This window comes from Marmota flaviventris, chromosome 13, assembly GCF_047511675.1.
Source record: "Marmota flaviventris isolate mMarFla1 chromosome 13, mMarFla1.hap1, whole genome shotgun sequence".
Classification (NCBI taxonomy): domain Eukaryota; kingdom Metazoa; phylum Chordata; class Mammalia; order Rodentia; family Sciuridae; genus Marmota; species Marmota flaviventris.
Window position 1 is genome coordinate 99,747,832 of NC_092510.1, and position 18,851 is coordinate 99,766,682.

Here is an 18,851-nt window from a genome sequence, read left to right on the forward strand (position 1 = left end):
CTTACCTGATGGCCCTCACCACCAGTCAGAGGCCACCTCATGCCTGGCCCGATTCTCTGCTCACCAGTGTGCACAGGCCTCGGCCACCCAGGCCGTGGGGAATAGTGGCACCTGTTGAAAGGGCTGTAGCCACCCCACAGCCTCCTCCAAGGCAGGAGGTCAGCGTGTGTTTGATTCAGGAGGAGTTCCAGGCTGCGGAAAGAGATCATTTTTTTTTTTTTTTTAATTCTTGTGTACCAAGATGGAGGTGGGTTGCTGATAAGAGATGTGTGGCCATCAAGCTGTAAATAAATAAAAAGCACCTGGCCAGGTGCCAATATGCACATTGCTGTCACTGCTGTGACCCAGTTCACAGGTTCTCCCAGAGAGGGGATTTGAGTGTCTGCGTTTGTAATTTGGGTTTCTATGAAGCTGGAAGCCAGGCCTGTGAGGTGACAAGTAATAGAACTCTTCATCTTCTCACAGCTGGGAGAGCCGGAGCTTTTGGGGACAGCATTTCATTGAGAAGAGTACCTAACAGCACAGGGACTGGGAGGGGCCTGAGCTGCTTTGGGTGGGCCCCTGGAACAGTCTGCTCTCGTGAGACTTCATGTGATGAGCCAGCCTGCCTTTGGAAGGGACGTGGGAATCTCAAACGCAGACTCTGTGGGACGTCCCCATGTAGGTCCCAGGCCTCCACTACCAATGGAGGGAGGCAGTTTGATGGGGTGGGTTCTTTCTGTTTTAACTGCTGTTTGGGATGTCACCCACTGGAATGGTCTTTGCATTGGAGTGCCTAACATTCTGTTTTCCCTTTTTTCTTCCTCTTTTGATTTGGTTTCTCACTGTTCACTTCCTTTCTCCTCCTTTCTTTCCCCCATTTGTTTGTTTGCCTCTGTTTTGCTCAGGTGGCTTCGGTGCTGCTCCAGTGTTTGGCAGCCCTCCTACTTTTGGGGGATCCCCTGGGTTTGGAGGGGTGCCAGCATTCGGTTCAGCCCCAGCCTTTACAAGCCCTCTGGGCTCGACGGGAGGCAAAGTGTTCGGAGAGGGTACTGCGGCTGCCAGCGCAGGAGGATTCGGGTAAGCGCCCTGGGGCGGGGCCTAGGGAAACCCTGAGCTGGTGCCAGGCCAGAGCACCAGGCCTGGGCCTCCTGCTCCGAAAAGAATATTCTTGTGTTTTCCAAACTTTTGGACGGTGAGCAAAGGCCTCTTCACGGTGCTCTCTTGGACAGGGCTTGGGCTTGCAGCAAGTGGCTGGGGGTCAGCTGCCATATAGGCCACTGCTGATCAGAGAACCTCTGCTCCGGCAGTATTAGAGGAAGAAACACAGCCCCTCCCTGGCCGTGTCACTGCCAAGAGTGTCCTTCGGGTGCCACCTGTGTGAGGAAGTTCTGAAGGAGCAGTTTTCGCCCCATCTTCCTCTTGGGGTTGTCCTAGAGGGCACACCTCCTGCACCTCCTGCTCCCCCACACCCCAGCCTGGGTTTTCAGCCCCAGGGGCCCCAGGGCCAGCTCCCACAGGGCATCAGCTGGGCTCCCTTCATGTGGGAGAGCTGCTGGCCGCTCAGCCCGTAGCTGCTCTCCTGCTCTGCACGTATCCTCACTGGAAAGTGCCATGGTTGGGATTTGCTTCTTGGGTCCCAGAATTTCAGTCTGGTTGCCAAAGCTACAAGGGAAAATTAGAACGCATGTGGGGACGGCCACAGAGCCTCTGTGTGAAGGAGGAAGTGTTGCCTGAAGGGGACTTTTGGCATGCTGCTCCCTGGGGACTGGGCTTGGGGTGTGGCACGCTGAAGATTCGGGTGGGAGAGAACACATTGGTTGGATTAGAGAGGTCCTGGGGATGAGCCTCAGCAAGCTGATGCCATCTTTATCTTGAAAGTAAACCTAGTGTGTTATTATTCAAACCTCCTCTCAACAAAGGTGCTGGGAGGTTCCAAGGAGAGTGAGTGAGCGGGTGGGTCCTTTCTTGGGTTTTGTGTGGAGACTAATGTTTCCCCTGAAGAAATGCCAAGAAATGCAGTTGAGAAAAGCTTTGTGAGGAGTGTGAGGACCGCCTTCAACCAGCTTTGTGGGCCGGCCTCGATGGCTTCCATCTCTGCACACACCGCAGAGCTGGTGGAGGTGTGGGTGGCCAGGGGCCTGGGGTTTTATGTACTTATTTGGCAGAGCTGTCTTCTTTACTAGTTGTCAGGTGGCTGTCACACACAAATCCCGACTGGTGGCCACTCCCATTTTCTAGAAGGGCTCACACATCCAGCTAGGTGTTGAGTCTCTGGGAGAAACCACTACCTTTCTCAGGTTCCTGGCCGCATCCCGTCTCACCCTGGGGAAGCTGGAGAAGGGCCCCGAGGCAGGAGTGGGAGAGCAAGCCCTCTCAGGAAGTACAGAGAGCGCGCTCCTGGCCGCGTGTGTGGAGGCGGCCCTCCACCTCCTCGTCCACAGTGGCTGTGCCAGCAGGACCTGTACCATCTCGGGTGCCCTTCCCTTCAGGGGGGCTTAGCTGGGTCCTGTCTCTTCTCCCAGAAACACTGCTTCACCTCCCTGCCTAGTCCCCTCCAGGCACACCCAGCCAGAACTCTCTGAAATTATTCAGAATATGTTCCTCAGCCTCATTGGCTGGACTAGACCTGGAGGGAGAACCTCTGAGGTTTCCTGAGGATTGTCCCCAGGTGGGGAGAGCAGCCTGGAGAAAATGGAGCTAACTTTCATACTGTTTTACTTAGTATTGATGATTTTGTAAAACAAATACAAAATTCTGAGTGAAATTACTTGGAAACTGCCCTTCTCCAAAATAAAACTACAAACTTTACATGCGAAAGACTCCCACCATTATCGTTAAAAGTGACACGTGCCTGTAATACCGGCTACTGGCAGGTGGGGCGGGGTAGCTGAGGCAGGATCACTCGAGCCCAGAAATTCCAGACCAGCCTGGGCAACATAGTGAGACCCCGTCTCTTAAGGAAGTGAGTAGAATCAAGATGCAGAGAAGAGCTAGAGACAGACAGGTGAGGAGGGAGGGTGGTCAGTGAGTGGGAGATGCCAAAATGAAGAGCTGCCGCTGGAGGGTCCAGGGGAGGAGCAGCGGGAGCACGCTGCTGCGGAGCAGTGTCCAGACAACCTGGAGTTTCTAGATGGTGGACAAAGGCGTAGACACTGGCCAGGGTGGATTTCATACTGTGTTCTTGTTGTTTTCCTTCTCAGATGTGAGATAAAGTTTGCTCCGGGCTGTAGCCCATTCTTTCTGAGAGGCTGTTGGCATAGACCAAGCCTGTCACCTCAAATCGTGTGTGTTGGGCATCTCAGGCAGTGACAGTACCCTGAGGCTCACAGCGGGCAGTGTGACTGAGAGGCCACGCTAACTCTGGTCCATTTCTCTCTGGAACCCAGGTTTGGGAGCAGCAGCAGTACCACGTCCTTCGGCACTCTGGCCAGTCAAAATGCTCCCACTTTTGGGTCACTGTCCCGACAGACTTCAGGTTTTGGGACCCAGAGCAGTGGGTTCTCTGGTTTTGGATCAGGCACAGGAGGTAGGTAGCTATGTGTTCCTCACACCCAGACACAGTGGTCCCTCAAGTAAACTCCTCTTCCCCAAAGGAACGAGTCTTGACCGGACTAGTCAGTTTAGTGTTAAAAAAAAAGCTAAAAGTATTGGAAAATAGTGTCCTTTTTAGATATTAGACTGGCGGCATGGTGCCATCTTACCAGATAAATCACTGACTTCATATCCGGTCAGGATTTGAGAGCCCCCATCGCAGCAGTCCTAGGCCTGGGTCGATAAAGCCAGGCCGGCAGACTCAAAACACAGGGTTTGGGTGTACGTCACTCCGTCCTGTGTCGCACGGTGCACTGCCTCTTCAGGTGGCAGGGTGTGGACGTTTTCCTTTGTCCTGGCAACAAACTTGGGAGGCACAGAACTCAGCATTATTGTGATTTTACAAATGAAGAAACAGAGCTCCCAGGTGGTGCCAGAGTCATACGCAGCAGCAGGGCCAGCCAGAACCCATGTCTTACTTCTCTGATTTTCAAAAAGGAGAGGAGACGGGTGCACACGAAAAACCAAGTTTTCCTAACAGAACGGATCTGTGTGGTACACAGCAGCCTAGTGAGGGGGGATGTGCATAGACCCCCCCCTGCCTGCAACCAGGATAGGGAGAAGGGGACCCTAAGTCACCAACAAGGTAGCCCTTTAAAGTGAAGGAGTGTGCTGGTGGCTCAGGAGATGAATCAGAATAGAGGAGCTTCTGCATGTACCTTCCACCCACCCTGCAAGTGGTGGGGTCATGCAGCATGCTCCACAGGGACTCCGTGTGGGAAAGAAGCTAACTGGGAGGCCACGTTTTCAAAGAGTGTGTGCTTTAATTTTACCCTTTTCGTCTGTTTTACAGGCTTCGCCTTTGGATCATCTAACTCGTAAGTCGTTGTCTTCCTATTTTGAGTCTGACCTTACTGAACTAAAAGCATTAAATGGAAGTGAGGGAGGCTGGGTGTGGAACCGCAGGACCCTGATTCTGCTGAACGTGTGCTTTGCTTCACTTTTTCCTGTTGGAAAGCTTGTCCCGGGAGCCTAAAGCCTTCCTCCACAGCCCGTCTTGGATGTGGGGACTGACTCCTCAGTGTAGGGTTGGGAGGAGAGAGCGGGACGAGCTTCCCAAGAGGCAGGACTCGGGCTTCCCTGGTTTCCCGTGGACACCTGTGTCGTGTGCTGGTCCTCATCGCCATGGGCAGGAGCTGACCCGACTCTCCTGCGTGTCTTTGCAGGTCTGTCCAGGGCTTTGGTGGCTGGAGAAGCTGAGTGGGCGTCGTTCCTTTCACTTCCTGTGACCTGTGTGCATGGCTCTTCTCCCCGCCGGGGACGCTGGAGCGGGCTGTCAAATGGACTTTGTCATTGAAACGTGCGCCCAGAAAGAAATAAGAGACCAAAACTTGAGAGATACCCGACTGCTTGTTTTGTTTTGTTTTATATTTCATGTTGGGTTTTTCCCCTGCTATTAAACTGTTTGGTCCATTTCTGTGCAGAGTGTGTGTGGGTTTGTTTGAGTCACTGCCAAGGAGAGAAGTTCCCCCATTTCTGGGGCTCTGAAAACCTCCACTGGGCCTTGAGAAGCCAAGGGCGAGGGGGCAGAGCCTGCCCTGGCCTCTGGGTCCAGAGTCCTCCAGGGAGAGGCAGACTGTGGCAGCAGCCTTGCAGAGGTTGTGAGGTGGTACTTCACATGTCCTCACGTGTCCTCACGTGTCATGTGTCAGGCCCCTCAAAATGACACTCAGTGGGGCTGCCACGGAGGCACACCACTGCCACAGCATCGCTTGAGTTTCAGAAGCACAGTAGCACTTTTGGCCTTTGTCACAGTCAGCCGTGAGGTGGGTGAGGCCAGCTCATCGCAGTGTGGCTCCTGGTTTGTGCCATAGCCTCCTGCTTCAGCGTTTGAGAAACAATCTAGAGTGGGGGTGACTGGCCTGCTGTCTGTTCCCACAGCAAAAGCACTCTGGGATGGGCCCAGGAATTGCAGAGACACCTCTGGTGCCAGATCCCACAGGCGGGACAATGCTGAGTGTGAGGCAGTGTGGCCGAGGGGTCGTCATTTCAGTTCCTCCGTGATGCAGTACCTTTCAGGCCTGGGTGTTCTGTTTCTTGGGCCTACACAGGTGAAATCCTAGACAGGTGCTGACAATGAGGGCTGCCCCGAGTCGAGGTGTAAGGCTGCAGGCCCAGAGCGGGACAGTCTGGCTGGGGCCATTAGCAGAGAGGAGATGGAAAGAGACTGAGGCTTAGAGTTTTACATATTGGGAAGTTGTATTTTTCTTTAATATTTATTTTTTACTTACAGGTGGACACATATCTTTATTTTTTTTCTTTATTTTTTTTATGTGGTGCTGAGGATCAAACCCAGGGTCTCATGGTGCTGGGCAAGCGTGGTACCTCTGAGCCACAATCCCAGCCCCAGGAAAGTTGTATTTTTTGATGTTTAAATAGAACTTGGACGTGTGGAACTAATCCGTCATGGTGCAATTGGTATAGCCTCTTGGTTTTGTGGCTGGTTGGTCCACAGTGAGGTTTCCTCTATGCTCTGGGGGCCCCATCCTGCCAGTACCTTGACCTCACCTGGGGAGTTCTTGGTGAAGTCCAGGTTCACATTCCTGCATCTTGGAGACTGATTCAACAGAACCCAAAGTTGGGCTGGATGCCCAACTGAGGTTGTGTTCAGTGGTTTCTTATAAGAGGAGGAGCCTCATGGTAGTGCACTCTGGGGTTCCAGAACCCTCCCAGACCAGCTGTCAGCAGAGCCAAGACCTGCGTTTGGGTCTGCGATATCCATGGGGACTGTCCCCATGCCTACCGCAGCTTGGGAAGGTTTGTCTGCACTTTGCATTGATTAGGGGCTCTGTCTCTTTTTAAGAGCTGAGTCCCCTTTGGTCCTTTGGAAGTGAAGAATCTGTCACCTTCGCTCAAGGGAGGTCCCCTCAGCTGCAAAGCAGGGGACTGTCCCCAGACACCTGCCTCCAGTCTCAGGCCTCTCCTCCCACATGCTCTCTTGTGACTTATACAGGAGCCATTGTGAGAGAGCAATGGGGCAGGCTTCCTGTGCAGGGTATCATTGTAAAAGAGCTGTGTACAGGGTGACGGGTGACGTTCTGCCCTGGGCATGACGTTCTACAGGCCAGCCCCAGCCGAACCAGCCTTCTACCCTCTGTTACCCAAAGAGGCTCCTTTTTATATATAGAAGCTGATTTGGCCTAAACCCTTGACCTCAAATTCTCTACTTTAATCCTCCATTGAGGTGGCATGTGACATCTCTCCATAAGGCCATATCAGCTGTGGTCTGCCAGATAACACCCCACCACTGTCATGTGGTGGCACCAGAGGAATGTGCAGCTGGCGTCTGAGCCCCTTTGAGTTCCTTTTTTGGGGTCAATTACAGTGGTAGGTGGAAGGGGTCAGCTCAGCTCAGCAGCCTGTGTCCCCTGAAGGCCAAGCTACCAGGAAGGCGGGCAGGGAATGCATATTGGCTCCTGCCTGCTCAGAGGGAGGCTGGTGGGGCTCCAGGCAAAGAGCCCAATGAGTGTGGAGTGGTGTCTCAGTGATGACCGCAGCTGCCATGGGCAGGCCACAGGCAGAGTCAGTCAGTGACATCAAGTACTCGGGTTCCACAAACCAGGTCCCATCTCGCTTGGCTTTTCCAGGTGTGCCCTGCCTTCAGTGCTGGTGCTTCAAGGGGCAACACATGGCAGAACCACAGGTTGGCTTCAAGGACAGCCAGAACCCAGATTGTATAGCAGTTCCCCTAACCCAGCCCCTGGTCCGAACAGAAACACAAGTGCCCTGGACACGTGTTGACAGGCCCAGCTGGTGGTCTCGGTGCTGTCTGCTGTCTCTGTGTCCTGGTGCCGCCACCAGCTTGGCCTTCTGTTTCCAGCAGCTCCGGAGTTTTCTAGGCCAGGACTCCAGCCGCGCAGAGAGGGTGTGGCCCGTGCAGGCTGACCCTCTCCTGAGCGCACCCTGCCTGGCAGGCAGTCTGGACTGAATGAGGGAGTTCAGAGAGAGCCCTGGCAAGTCTTGCAGGACCTAGTGGCTCAGACAGCCCCACATAAGACCCCCCAACCTTAGGGGCAGGTGGAGCATCTTCCCCCTGGCTCCTCAGCCCCATGGCCTGGCTGAGTGGCCATCCCCCACTGTGGCACAGAGCTGGTGCGAGCCTTTGGTGCTGTGTTCCGACAAGCAGGTGTCTTCAGGGCAGGTAGTCCAGGGCCAGAGTAAGAAACCTTTTATTGGCATGACCTTAAGGACCCCCTGCCTGGGAGCATCTGCAAGACCCCTTGGTGTGGTGGTGCTGTTGGTCCCAGGCGCAGCGTTTTTATGGAATTGTTGAGAGGCCCTGAGGACAGGAAGTGCGGGCCTGGCCCCTCCTGCCTGACAGCCACGGCCACCTGCTCCCTGGCCAGCCACCATCCATCACGGTTGGGGCTTGAGAGCAGCAGGAGGCAGAGCCCTGGCTCCCTGAGGCCGCCTCTCAGCCTCTCCCTCACTTCATCAGCAGGTTGGTTTCCATCTTCAGGTTCTCACGGCAGTCCTGAGCATCGAACCCAGAGTGGTGCTGAGGATCAAACCCAGGGAGCTGCTCCACAGGGAGCTGCACCCCAGCCCTTTTCTACTTTGAGACAGTCTTGCCAAGTCACTAGGGCTAGTCTCAAACTTGGGATTCTCCTGCCTCGACCTTCAGAGTCGCTGGAGCGTAGGCGCACACCACCACGCCTAGCTTTTCAGTAAACAGCTGGCCCAGATTCAGGCTTCTTTGCCCGGTCCTTCCTCCAGGCCAGCAAGGCCGGAGCCAGGGGCATCGTCCCCTCTCCTCCTCCTCCCTGGTCTCTCCCTCCATTGCCATTTGGTATTTTCTACTGGGAGACATTGTTCTACCAAAGCAGAAAGAGCACCATGGTCAAATAAGGTTGGGGAAAGAATGGGTAGAAAGTTTTACAGATCTTTTATTAAAGGACATTTTTACTTTAATAAGTAAACATGCTTTATAAGTCAATATGATGCCATTTCCCAAATATTTTCACCCTGGGAACCTCTTGCCTGGAGTTCAGTTCCTGGACCTCATCCTGGGAACTGCCTCGGCCTGGACGTGGCTGGGTAGAAGCGCGGCATACCTCCTGCCAGCTCATTCCTAACACGTTCCTCTCTTTATTCTGTTGTAGTACAAGATATAATTCACTGGGTGTCTGTGATGTGCCAGGCACTGTCTATCCTAAGCACTCGCCAGCACCACCCTGTTAAACCCTGTGGCCTATGTGTGAGAACCCACGTGTTCCAGGTGAGAAGATGAGGCGGGGGCGGAGCAGCTAGCCCAGGTCACGCAGGAGCTGGTGCCGCAGCTGACTCCTGTCCACCCTGGATCTCACAATTCTCCTTCCCTGAGGACCATTCACTCTAGCAGGAATACCTCCTGCTGTGCCAAGTACCTGTTACCACTCGCCTTGACCACCTGTGGGACATGAGCCAGCCCTGGACCTCAGTCACAGCAGAGACCCCACCCTGGCAGCTCCGTGCGCCTTGTTTGTGTTGGTGAGCTGTCTCTCGCAGCAGCCCAGGCGGAGATCTGGGGCGAGGCTGAGCCTGTTCAGGTTGCGTTGGCACAGCCTCCAGAGATGGGGGCTTGCAAGTTGCTTTTGATGGACACGATCAGACCCTGGTGCTGTGTCCCTCCTTTCCGGGCTCCTCCAGGGTCTGGCTTTGAGGCTTCCCAGAGTCCCACCGGAGGTCAGGCCACGGCCCACTCAGGCGGCAGTTGCTATGCAGTTCGGCCCCCTCCGGGGCTTATAAACAGCACCCTCCTTACCGTAGTGCTGGCCGGAGACCCCGCATTGTTTTCAAGTCTAGATTGCCAGCCGCAGAGGAGTCCTGTGGGGGGCAGGTGGGGGACAGAAGGCAGAAGCCCCGGCAGCAGGTGGCAGGAGCCAAACTTCATCTCTCCAGCCCTGCTCCTGCCCACCCCATCTTCCAGCCCACTGGTCTTGGCTCATGGGGAACACAGACAGGACTTTGCCCCTAATCCCTTCAGATTCTGGCTTTCTATCTGGAAGGCAGAAGGGAACTTGGATGCCATGTTCATCCTTGCCGGCCCCATGGTCTGACCCTGTCCTCTCGCCTGTCCCCCTTGCTCTCAAGGCCCCTCCCAGCCCAGGCTGCTCTATGTGGGACTCTACACTCAGCCCAGATGCTGCCTGCACCCTCCCTGCTCACCCTCAGGCCTTACTTCCCCTAAAAGCCTTCTCGGCCACTGACCGCTCAAGGAGCCAGCCCGGCTCTCTGTCCTGTCCTGCCGCTCGGCTATTTTGAGGCACTCAGCACAATTATGATTACTTGTGTCCTTGGTTATTCGATTCATTTGCCTAGCCTATCCTCTCAGCACCCCAGTGGTCAGCTGCACAAGGGCAGGGCCATGTCAAAGGCCAACAAAGCCTGGACAGAGCAAGTCAGGGACTGACTTCCCAGGGGAAACCCAAGGGCAGGCGGTGGGGTCTCACGGATCAACGGCGGGAAGCCAGCAGATGGCTTTGGACGCTCTGGTTTTCATTGTCCGGAAGGGCAGGTGGTGAGGAGTGCAGGCAGCAGGCTGGGGCCGTGGTGTTTTGGATGTCCCAAGCAGAGAGAGGTGCCACACACCTGGCAGGCTGGGCATAAGCAGGGCCAGGGGCTTCTCTGGAGAGAGACAGACTGCAGCAGAGGGGCCCCTGTGCCCCTGTGCAGGGCACATGTCTGCCAAGCCTCCAGCTGATCCCAGAGCCACCCAGCAGCTCTCCCTCAGGCATGGAGCCCAGCGACCCTCAAAGGAAGGACAGGGCTTCAGGCTAAGGTCACTTTGTCCCCTCTGTCTGTCCTGGCCCATGAGGGTATGAGACCAGCCCCCAGGTTAGGATTCCGTGGAACAACTTAATTGTCACCAGCGAGCATTTTCAGGAGCAGTTAGAATTCTGAAATCTTGGGCTGTTTGCTTTTAAATTGCTTTCATTTTGTTTGTTTTAGGGAACACAGATTTGCCCCAATATAAGGAAATGAAATTGCTGTAATTATGTGACAGCGTTCTCCACAGGGACAGCCTGAACCCTCCCTCCCATGTCCCTGGGGCCCAGAGCCGCCAGTCCTCACTCCCATTCCTCAAGCTGGCTCCGCCCCGCCCCCACTGGGGCTCTGCTCCTTCACTCTGCTGGCTGCAGGCTCCGGGCCCCAGGGTCTTCCTCTGTCATTTTGAGCCACTCTGGAAACAGAAATAAACATCCCTGAGACATTAAAATCAAGCCGTGTCAGACTGCCTTGTGGTCATCAGCTCGCAGATGGTGGGACGAGGGTCATTATCCAAAAGCGATTATCAGCGTGCCACACTTCCCGTGAGCACCCCAGGACCCGTGGTGAGCACAGTGCCCAGGGTGCAGCTAGGCCGCTGCTAGGGTGGGCTGCTCTGGCCACGCCCCACCAGGCCCTCTTCTCACCAAGCCATTGCCGGCTGCAGAATGTGTGGTCACATTCTCTGTGGGCATTGAGCAGAGTGGACCCACAGAGAACCAAAGAAGCCCAGGTTTTAGGACTAAAGATCATCCCATTTGACTCCCTCCTTAGATACAGAAGGGACTCCAGACCCAAAGAAGGGAAGAGAGTGACCCAATCCAACAGTTTATTGGTTAATGTCTTGGGTACTCCTGGGTTTGAGTCACCTCCTAGCTGTGTGACTTTGGGTAAGTCACTTAAGCTCTCTGAGCCCATTTCATCATCTGTAAAAGAGGGGATGACAATACAGTCACCTAGATTTGCTGAGGTATAAGTAAGGAAGTGTGTATACTGACAGACCAGAGTGCGGGGTTCCCCACTCCTGGCCCACTTCTGTCACTGCACATCGTGATTCCTAGACTCGTTAGCAGGTGACCGTAATCACAGAGCTAGGGGAAATCTGTTGCAGGAGTTGGGAGTCACTTGCTTTGGTAGCTGTTTATGCTCCAAAACAGGCGAGGTGGTGCCCAGCCTTCCCAAGAGCTTGGCAGTTTGTGAAGAGCCTCCCTGGCAGACATGCACGATGGGTCAGCTGGAGGAAAGCATCATGGCTAACTGGGGGCGTCAGTATTTTCTCTTCACATGCTCAGCCATACCAGAAAAACCCTTCCCAGAAGTGGCCTCCTCAGGGCCTCGCAATGGCAGGGCCCCCCAATCTCCAAGGACTCTGGAGCAGCCAGACCACCTGCACCCTTCCAGGCTTTGGCAGGTCCACAGGAGGGTGGGGGCTGTAGAGTGGAGGTGCAAGCCAGGCAGGCCCTGTTCTTCCCACTCTTGGCCATTTCCAGCGGTCAGTCTCGAGTGGCCTCTGGCATCTCTAAGATCCTTACCACATAGCTTTCCCCAATGGAGCGACATCTGGGAGGGTGAGACTGTGAGGGTGAGTCCTTGTCAGCAATCCAGGTGGAAGTGGGGTCCCTCAAAATGCACAGGACCTGCATGGGAACTGCCAGCGGAAAGAAATTAAAACTGCTTGACAAGCCTCAGTGGGGCTTCAGTGTGCAGACGGCCTGTGGTGCCCCTTGCAGGTGATGTCAGGACGCACCTGGGCTTCCCCACAGTGTTTTTCCTTCCGATGGCTCATCTCACTTCCACAGAATAAGTATGATGTACCTGAGTGACTGGAATGGGGACTCCTGAAAGAAAAAGGGCCACAGCCCTGTTTAGTGGGTCATTCAAAAATAAGAGTGTGAGAGCCACTTGCCCAAGTAGGTTGTCATTTTCACCTAAAATTTGGTTTCCAATGAAATTCTTTACATTTTTTTTTTGAGAGAGAGAGAATTTTAATACTTATTTTTTTAGTTTTTGGCGGACACAACATCTTTGTTTGTATGTGGTGCTGAGGATCGAACCAGGACCGCACGCATGCCAGGCGAGCGCGCTACCGCTTGAGCCACAACCCCAGCCCCTACAATGAAACTCTTAATCAGAGATGTTTATTTTGTCTTACTGCTAAAATTTTACCAAGAACAAATGGAACATTCAAAGTACACTTGACTTAGCTGCAGGAAACAGTGCCTTTGGGGATCTGTGCTGTGGTGATCCATTACTATTTGTAGGTTTATTAATGCTGCAAATAAGACTCCTGGTTTCTTCCTGGTGCTAAGACCAAATCTGAGTGGTAGGAGAGAGCTGAACTCGAGAAGAAGACAAAACCTGGTCTACTCATACTTAAAGCAAAACCCTTCTCATGCATAGGCTCAGAGCTACTGCACTGTGGACCTGGTACCCAGCCTCAGGACAGCATTCTTTAGATGAGTCTCTGGATCTGAAAATGAAAGTCCCTCTGCTATGTAGAATTCCTTAGATTTCCTTCACAAGTTGGGAAAATGGCCCACTGAGCTGGGAAATGAAACCAAAAGCTGGTTCTAAGAAAATACACTAAATTAATAAACTTAAGCCAGACTGATAAGGGAAAAAAGAGAGAAGACACAAATTTCCAATGTCAGGAATAAGAAAGGCAAGATACTACAGACTTCCCATATGTGAAAAGGACCATCCAAATACTGTGAACGTCTTATGCCAAAACTCCAACAACTTGGATGATACAAACGCATTCCTTGAAGAATACTAACAAAATTCACTCAAGAAGAAATAGAAATCTGAATAGCCCTGTACCTATTAAAGAAATTGAATATATCATCAAAAACCTTTCCATGAGGAAAATTCCAGGTCCAGATGACTTCCTTGATGAATTCTAACAAATGTCGGAGGAAGAATTATACACAAACTCTTCTAGAAAATTGAAGAGAAGGGAATACTTCCTAATTCATTCTGAGACTAACATTACTTTGATACTTAACCCAGCAAAGACATGAAAGAAACTACAAACAAATGCTTGTCAGAATATTGCAAAAAATCTCAACAAAACATTTGTAATCAAATCAAATAATATATAAAAAGATAACTTTAATGACCAGTAGGGTATATTCAACACTTGAAAATCAATTGATGTAATTAATATGATCATTTCAATAGATACAGAGAAAGCATTTAGTAAAATCCAGTGTTTATTCCTGATAATTCTACAAACTAGAAAGTGGAAACTTCCTTCCTGTACCTGATCTAGGACATCTTAGAAAAACCTGCTGTTAACATCAGACTTAATGGTAAAGATGTAATGTTTTACCCTCAGGCAAATGTCTACCCTCACCACTTCTTTACAATATGGGACAGAAGGTCTAGCCAATGCACTAAGGCAAGAAAAAGAAAGAAAAGACATCCAAATGAGGAAGAAGTACAGTCAGCTTTCCTCACAGATAACATGATCTTCTACCTGTGGAATCCTCAGAAAAGCTACTCAGAGTAGTAAATAACTTTAGCAAGGTTTTAGAATATAAGCCCAATATACAAAATTCAATTATCTTTACACACACTAGCAGTGAATTTTCAGAAATTAGAATTCAAAAATCAATAGAACATTGGGGCCGGGGATATAGCTCAGTTGGTAGAGTGCCTGCCTCACATACACGAGGCCCTGCATTCGATCCCCAACACCAAAAAAAAAAAAAAAAAAAAAAAAATCAATAGAACAATAATAACAAAAATTTAGGTATAAATCTCACCTAATGGAAGAATATATACTTGTGAATCAGAAGACTGAATATTGATGTCAGTTCTTAAAATCAACCTATACATTCAATGCAATCCAAATACGTTGTTTTTTTTGTTTTTTTGTTTTTTGTTTTTTTTGAGGCTGATTCTAAAATTCAGATGGAAATGCAAAGGACCTATAATAGTCCAAACAATTTCAAAAAAGAAAAACAAAATGGAAAAACTTATACTACTTGACTCCAAGGCTTAGTAAAGCTGTAGTACTCAAGGCCAGCAGTATTGGTATCATGATAATCAAATAGATCATTTGTACAGAGTAGGAAGTCTAGAGATAGATTCACACGTGTGCCTTGACTTGCTTTTCAACAGAGGTGAAAAGAAAATGCACTTGGAAATGATAGGGGTTCATTTATTTTTTTTCTTTTGTATGGAGGGTTGAACCTGGAAGCACTTCACTAAGTTACTGAGGCTGGCTTTGAACTTGTGATCCTCCTACCTCAGCCTCTGGAGCACTGGGATTACAGGCCTGCGCCACTGCACTAGAGAAGAGATGAAAAATGCTTGGCATCATTAGTCATTAGGTGAATGCACATGACAGTGTAATAAGATACCACCACAGTGTGTTAGAAGGCAGGAAGTTAAAGAGACTAACCACAGGGGTGGGGAGAGGTTGACCTGAGCTACAGTTAGACAGGAGGAGGAAACTCGGGTGTGCTTTGCACACAAGGGTGACTACAGGTAACAATCATGTATTATATATGTCAAAGAACCGCGAGAGGACTCTGAACGTCTTTCCCATGAAGAAATGATGAGAAGACAGATAGGTCCACCTGATGTAAACATTGCTCAGGTGTGTGTTATGGTTAGAATATGCCGTGTTCCTCCAAAGGCTCCTGTCAACGCAGGAATGTTGGGGTGGAAGAGTGGACTGTGAGAGCTGGAGCCCAATTGTGCATCCGAGTTTCAATGGACTGACTGGGCGGGGACGGGACAGGGCAGGTGGGACATGCTGGAGGAGGTGAGTCACTGGGGTGTGCCCTGGAGGGGTGCATCTTCCCCGCAGCCTCTTCCTCTGTCTCTCTGCCTCCCGGCCACCTTGAGCTGAGCAGCTGGCCTGTGCGGGCCCTCCCCCAGGAGGTGCTGCCTCACCTGGGCCCAGTCGGCCGCCTATGGACGGAGGCCTCTGAAACATGAGCCCCAGGTAAACTTCTCCTCCTTAAGTTGTTCCTGTTGGGTATGTTGGTCACAGTGGCGCAAAAGCTCACTAAAACAGGGTTGAAACATTACATGGCACTCCATAAATATGTATAATATTTATATTTTTAGTATCTTTTAAAAAATAAATTTAACCTAAGTAACTCAGCAAGACCCTGTCTCTAAATAAAATACAAAAAAGGGGGGCTGGAGATGTGGCTCAAGTGGTAGCGCGCTGGTACCAAAATAAATAAATAAATTGATTAATTAACTAAATTTAGCCAGACAGAGTGGCATACACCTGAAATCCCACAACTTGAGTGGCTGAGGCAGGAGGATTGAAAGTTTGAGGCCAACCTCGATAACTCAGCAAGGCTGTTAGCAACTTAGCAAAACCTTGTCTCAAAATGAAAAACAGAAAGGGCTGGGGATGTGGCTCAGTGGTTAAGCACCTTGGTTTAATCCCTCGTGCTACTAGACTAGTATTATCAGTAATACTACTACCACTAAATAATAATAATAATAATAACAACAACTTAACTAAGTTTAAAAAGACATCATGTCATGCAAGGATATGGAGCAGCTGAACTCCCCCTGTGCAGCTGCTGGAATGTAACATAGTCTAACCACTTGGGAAATATTTGGCCCTTTCTTTAAAGCTTAAACACACACCTGTGTGACCAATCATTCCACTCCTAGGCATTTACCCAGGAGAACTGAAAGCATATGTCTCTCCCAAGACTTGTAAACAAATGTTTATAGCAACTTTATCTGTGATAGCCCCAGCTGCAAACAGCCCAGATGCCCATCAGCAGGCGAGCAGATAACCAGATTGTGGTGTCTTCATATAATGGTATGAAAAGGGATGAAAATTCACGGAATCAACAGGGTGAATCTCAAGGCAGTGATGGGAAGGAAAGAAACCCAACAGAAAAGAGCCCTCGCACGTGACTCCATTTACATAAAAATCTAGAAAAGGCCATCTCATCCTGGCAGCAGGGGGCAGGTCAGAGGTCCCCAGGGAAGGCAGGGAAAGGCCAGGGAGGGGTAGTGACAAAGCAGGTGCTTTTAGGGCTGCTGGACACGTTCAGTACGTTGCCATGATGGTGGCCACAGGTGTGCGTGTGCCAGAAAGTGTCGGGCCATTGGCTTTGCACACTGTGTGTCACTCAGATCCAAATAAAGCCTCCCCTTATTGCTCCTGTGGAAGAGAGAGATCCTAATCGGATTGGTGAGGTTCCAGGTGATGAGGCCAGGTGTGCCCACCCAGGTGGACATGGGGGTGTGTGGCCGCCCTTCCTTCCACCTCTCCTGCAGGCAGCCAGTGACCCCCTGTGGCAGGGGTTAGCCTGGGCGGGGTGGGGTGGGGTGAAGCTGGTCCCCACAGGTGTTCTCTGTAGGGCCCACTTTCTGGGTTCTCTAGCCTGGACTTCTGGCCAGTGTGGAGGTGGTACCTTCCCCAGGGCTCTCCCTCTCCCCCAGCCCTCCCCGGGAGGGAGGAGGATGCTAGGAGACTACGGATGGTCCTGGGCTCCCTAGCACTGAGCCACCGTCCACTCTGACAATCTCACGGCCACCCCACACCTGCAGTTCCAGTGGGGCCACCAGTCCGTGCTGGGGAGTTGGCACTGTCCTCTGTCACCGCCCAGGGAGTGGAGTGTGTCAGCAGGTGGCATTGCAGTGGTGCTGTGTCAGGAGGACACTGTGGAAGCCTCGTGGCCGCAGCGCAGGAGGCCCTCCGCCTCGCACCTTTATTTTATTTTTTTTTAATTATTTTTTTTTTTTAGAGAGAGAATTTTTTTTTAATATTTATTTTTCAGTTCTCGGCAGACACAACATCTTTGTTTGTATGTGGTGCTGAGGATCGAACCCGGGCCACACGCATGGCAGGTGAGCGCGCTACCCCTTGAGCCACATCCCCAGCCCCTCGCACCTTTATTTTACTTGTGTATTTTATGTGGTGTTGAGGCTCGAACCCAGGGCCTCGAATGTGCTAGGCGAGCGCCCCACTGCTGAGCCCCAGCCCCGTCCCTGCTTAATATATTTATTAATGAAGTGTACGCTTATAGCTAAGATGGTAATTTTTGTGTGTATCTTATCACAAAAACAATGATACAGAATGGTAGATAATGCCAGAAGCCCATACAGGGGTAGGGCAGTGACGTGGCAGCTCTGGGCGGGGTCCTTCATCAAAGGAGCTAACAGCACCTAACTCAGACCCCACACAACCCCACAAGGTCACCACCTCTTTCTACCTCCAAGGTCCCCGGGGATGCTCAGGGGGTGTGACTAACCTGTTGGGGCCGCCCAGATACTGGGCCCAGGTCCTGCTCGCGGAGCTCTGAGGATGTCCAACAATGGCGACAGAGGTGGATGTTAACTGAGCCCTAAGCACTTGGCAAGACTCAGAGATGGGATGCTACTGACTACCGAAGCAGCTGGGCCCAAAAGAGCACGACACTTGATCCCATCCATGTGAAGTGCCCGACACAGGGAGTTGGTGGCAATGGGAAGTGGACTAAGGGTCACCTGGGGCTGGGCAACCGAAAGGGGCATGGCTAAAAGGTTCAGCATTTCTTTTTCTGAGATGATAGAAAAATCCCCAAATTGACTGGTGATCACTGTACTATGGTCTGTATTCCCCCCCACCCCCCAAATTCATGTGTTGAACCTGATCACCAGTGTGAGGGTGTGGAGGTGGGACCTGTGGGAGACAGCTGGGATCAGTGTCCTTACAGAAGAGGCTGCAGGGGCCCACACCCTCACCCTTTCCCCCACTGAGGAACCTGGAAGTACCCTCCTGAGACATAGTTGGCCACACCCTGATCAGAGCTCTGAGGAATCAGTTTCTGTGGCTTCTGAGCAGCCAGTCTGTGGTGTTTCGTTACAGCATCTGAATGGACTGACTCACTGCATAGATCTGTGCATACACTAACAACCGTAGAACCGCACTGCACAGGTGGGAAGGGAATTGTATCCCAATAAATTTGTGAATAAAAATATCTTTAATACATTCATCTCACCATCTGACGGACACGCAGTACACAGCTGTTGAGGATGCTAAGAATCCTAAATAACCAAGCCTAGCCCTGGTCACCTGGATGTGGCATATGAGTTTAGCCACATTTAGCGAGTGGCGTCTCTCGGTTAATCCTGGGTTTCCAGGATGACTGCTCTGGGGTGGAGTGGGGCGGGGTCCCCTATGCATGTCTGACACTAAGACTGTGACATCCTTTCCCACCTTGCCAGGGAAGGGCCAGTGTGGGGTTGTGTGTCTCTGGCCTGAGGTCTAGGAAGCTCAGGCATGCGAGGTCAGGCCGACTCGCCAGCCAAGAATAGCGCACGGCTTCTCCCTGCATCCTGCTCACTATAAACACCCAGTGAACCACCTCTCATCTGTCTGATTACAAATGTCTGCGATAAAATATGACCCGGGGCCTGGGCCAGTGGGGGAGATAGTCCCATCTCTGCATTCCCAGCCATGCTGTCTGGGGAGACAAGTGGGCAGAACCAGACTGGCCTTTGCCAGGTGCGAGGTCACCCTTTATATTTGCCTTTCTGGACATGGGCACAAAGACAGA

General features: G+C 51.5%; 1 protein-coding gene and 2 long non-coding RNA genes across 7 annotated transcripts in view; 2 read left to right on the top strand and 1 right to left on the bottom strand.

The window, feature by feature from the left end:
- Nup214 (nucleoporin 214) overlaps positions 1-4,990 on the top strand; it is an 88,421-nt gene extending 83,431 nt beyond the window's left edge. For all 4 annotated transcript variants that reach the window (XM_027942761.2, XM_027942768.2, XM_027942777.2 and 1 more), the window contains exons 33-36: positions 888-1,059; positions 3,369-3,508; positions 4,367-4,391; positions 4,740-4,990. In XM_027942761.2, coding sequence (XP_027798562.2) covers positions 888-1,059; positions 3,369-3,508; positions 4,367-4,391; positions 4,740-4,773 — 371 coding nt within the window. In that variant the 3' untranslated portion in view covers positions 4,774-4,990. The remainder of the gene's footprint in view (positions 1-887; positions 1,060-3,368; positions 3,509-4,366; positions 4,392-4,739) is intronic.
- Positions 4,991-10,467: 5,477 nt separating this feature from the next.
- On the bottom strand, positions 10,468-11,967 carry LOC114094671 (uncharacterized). Its single transcript, XR_003583107.2, has 2 exons — positions 11,853-11,967; positions 10,468-10,735 (listed from the first exon to the last, which is right to left on the bottom strand). It is a non-coding gene; the product is annotated as an uncharacterized lncRNA (long non-coding RNA).
- A 2,861-nt stretch (positions 11,968-14,828) lies between these two features.
- On the top strand, positions 14,829-18,246 carry LOC139701538 (uncharacterized). Of its 2 annotated transcripts, none has more exons than XR_011704059.1 (3): positions 14,829-15,277; positions 17,091-17,160; positions 17,533-18,246. It is a non-coding gene; the product is annotated as an uncharacterized lncRNA (long non-coding RNA). The 2 variants fall into 2 exon arrangements; XR_011704060.1 differs by having other exon boundaries at positions 17,582-18,246.
- Positions 18,247-18,851: the final 605 nt, after the last annotated feature.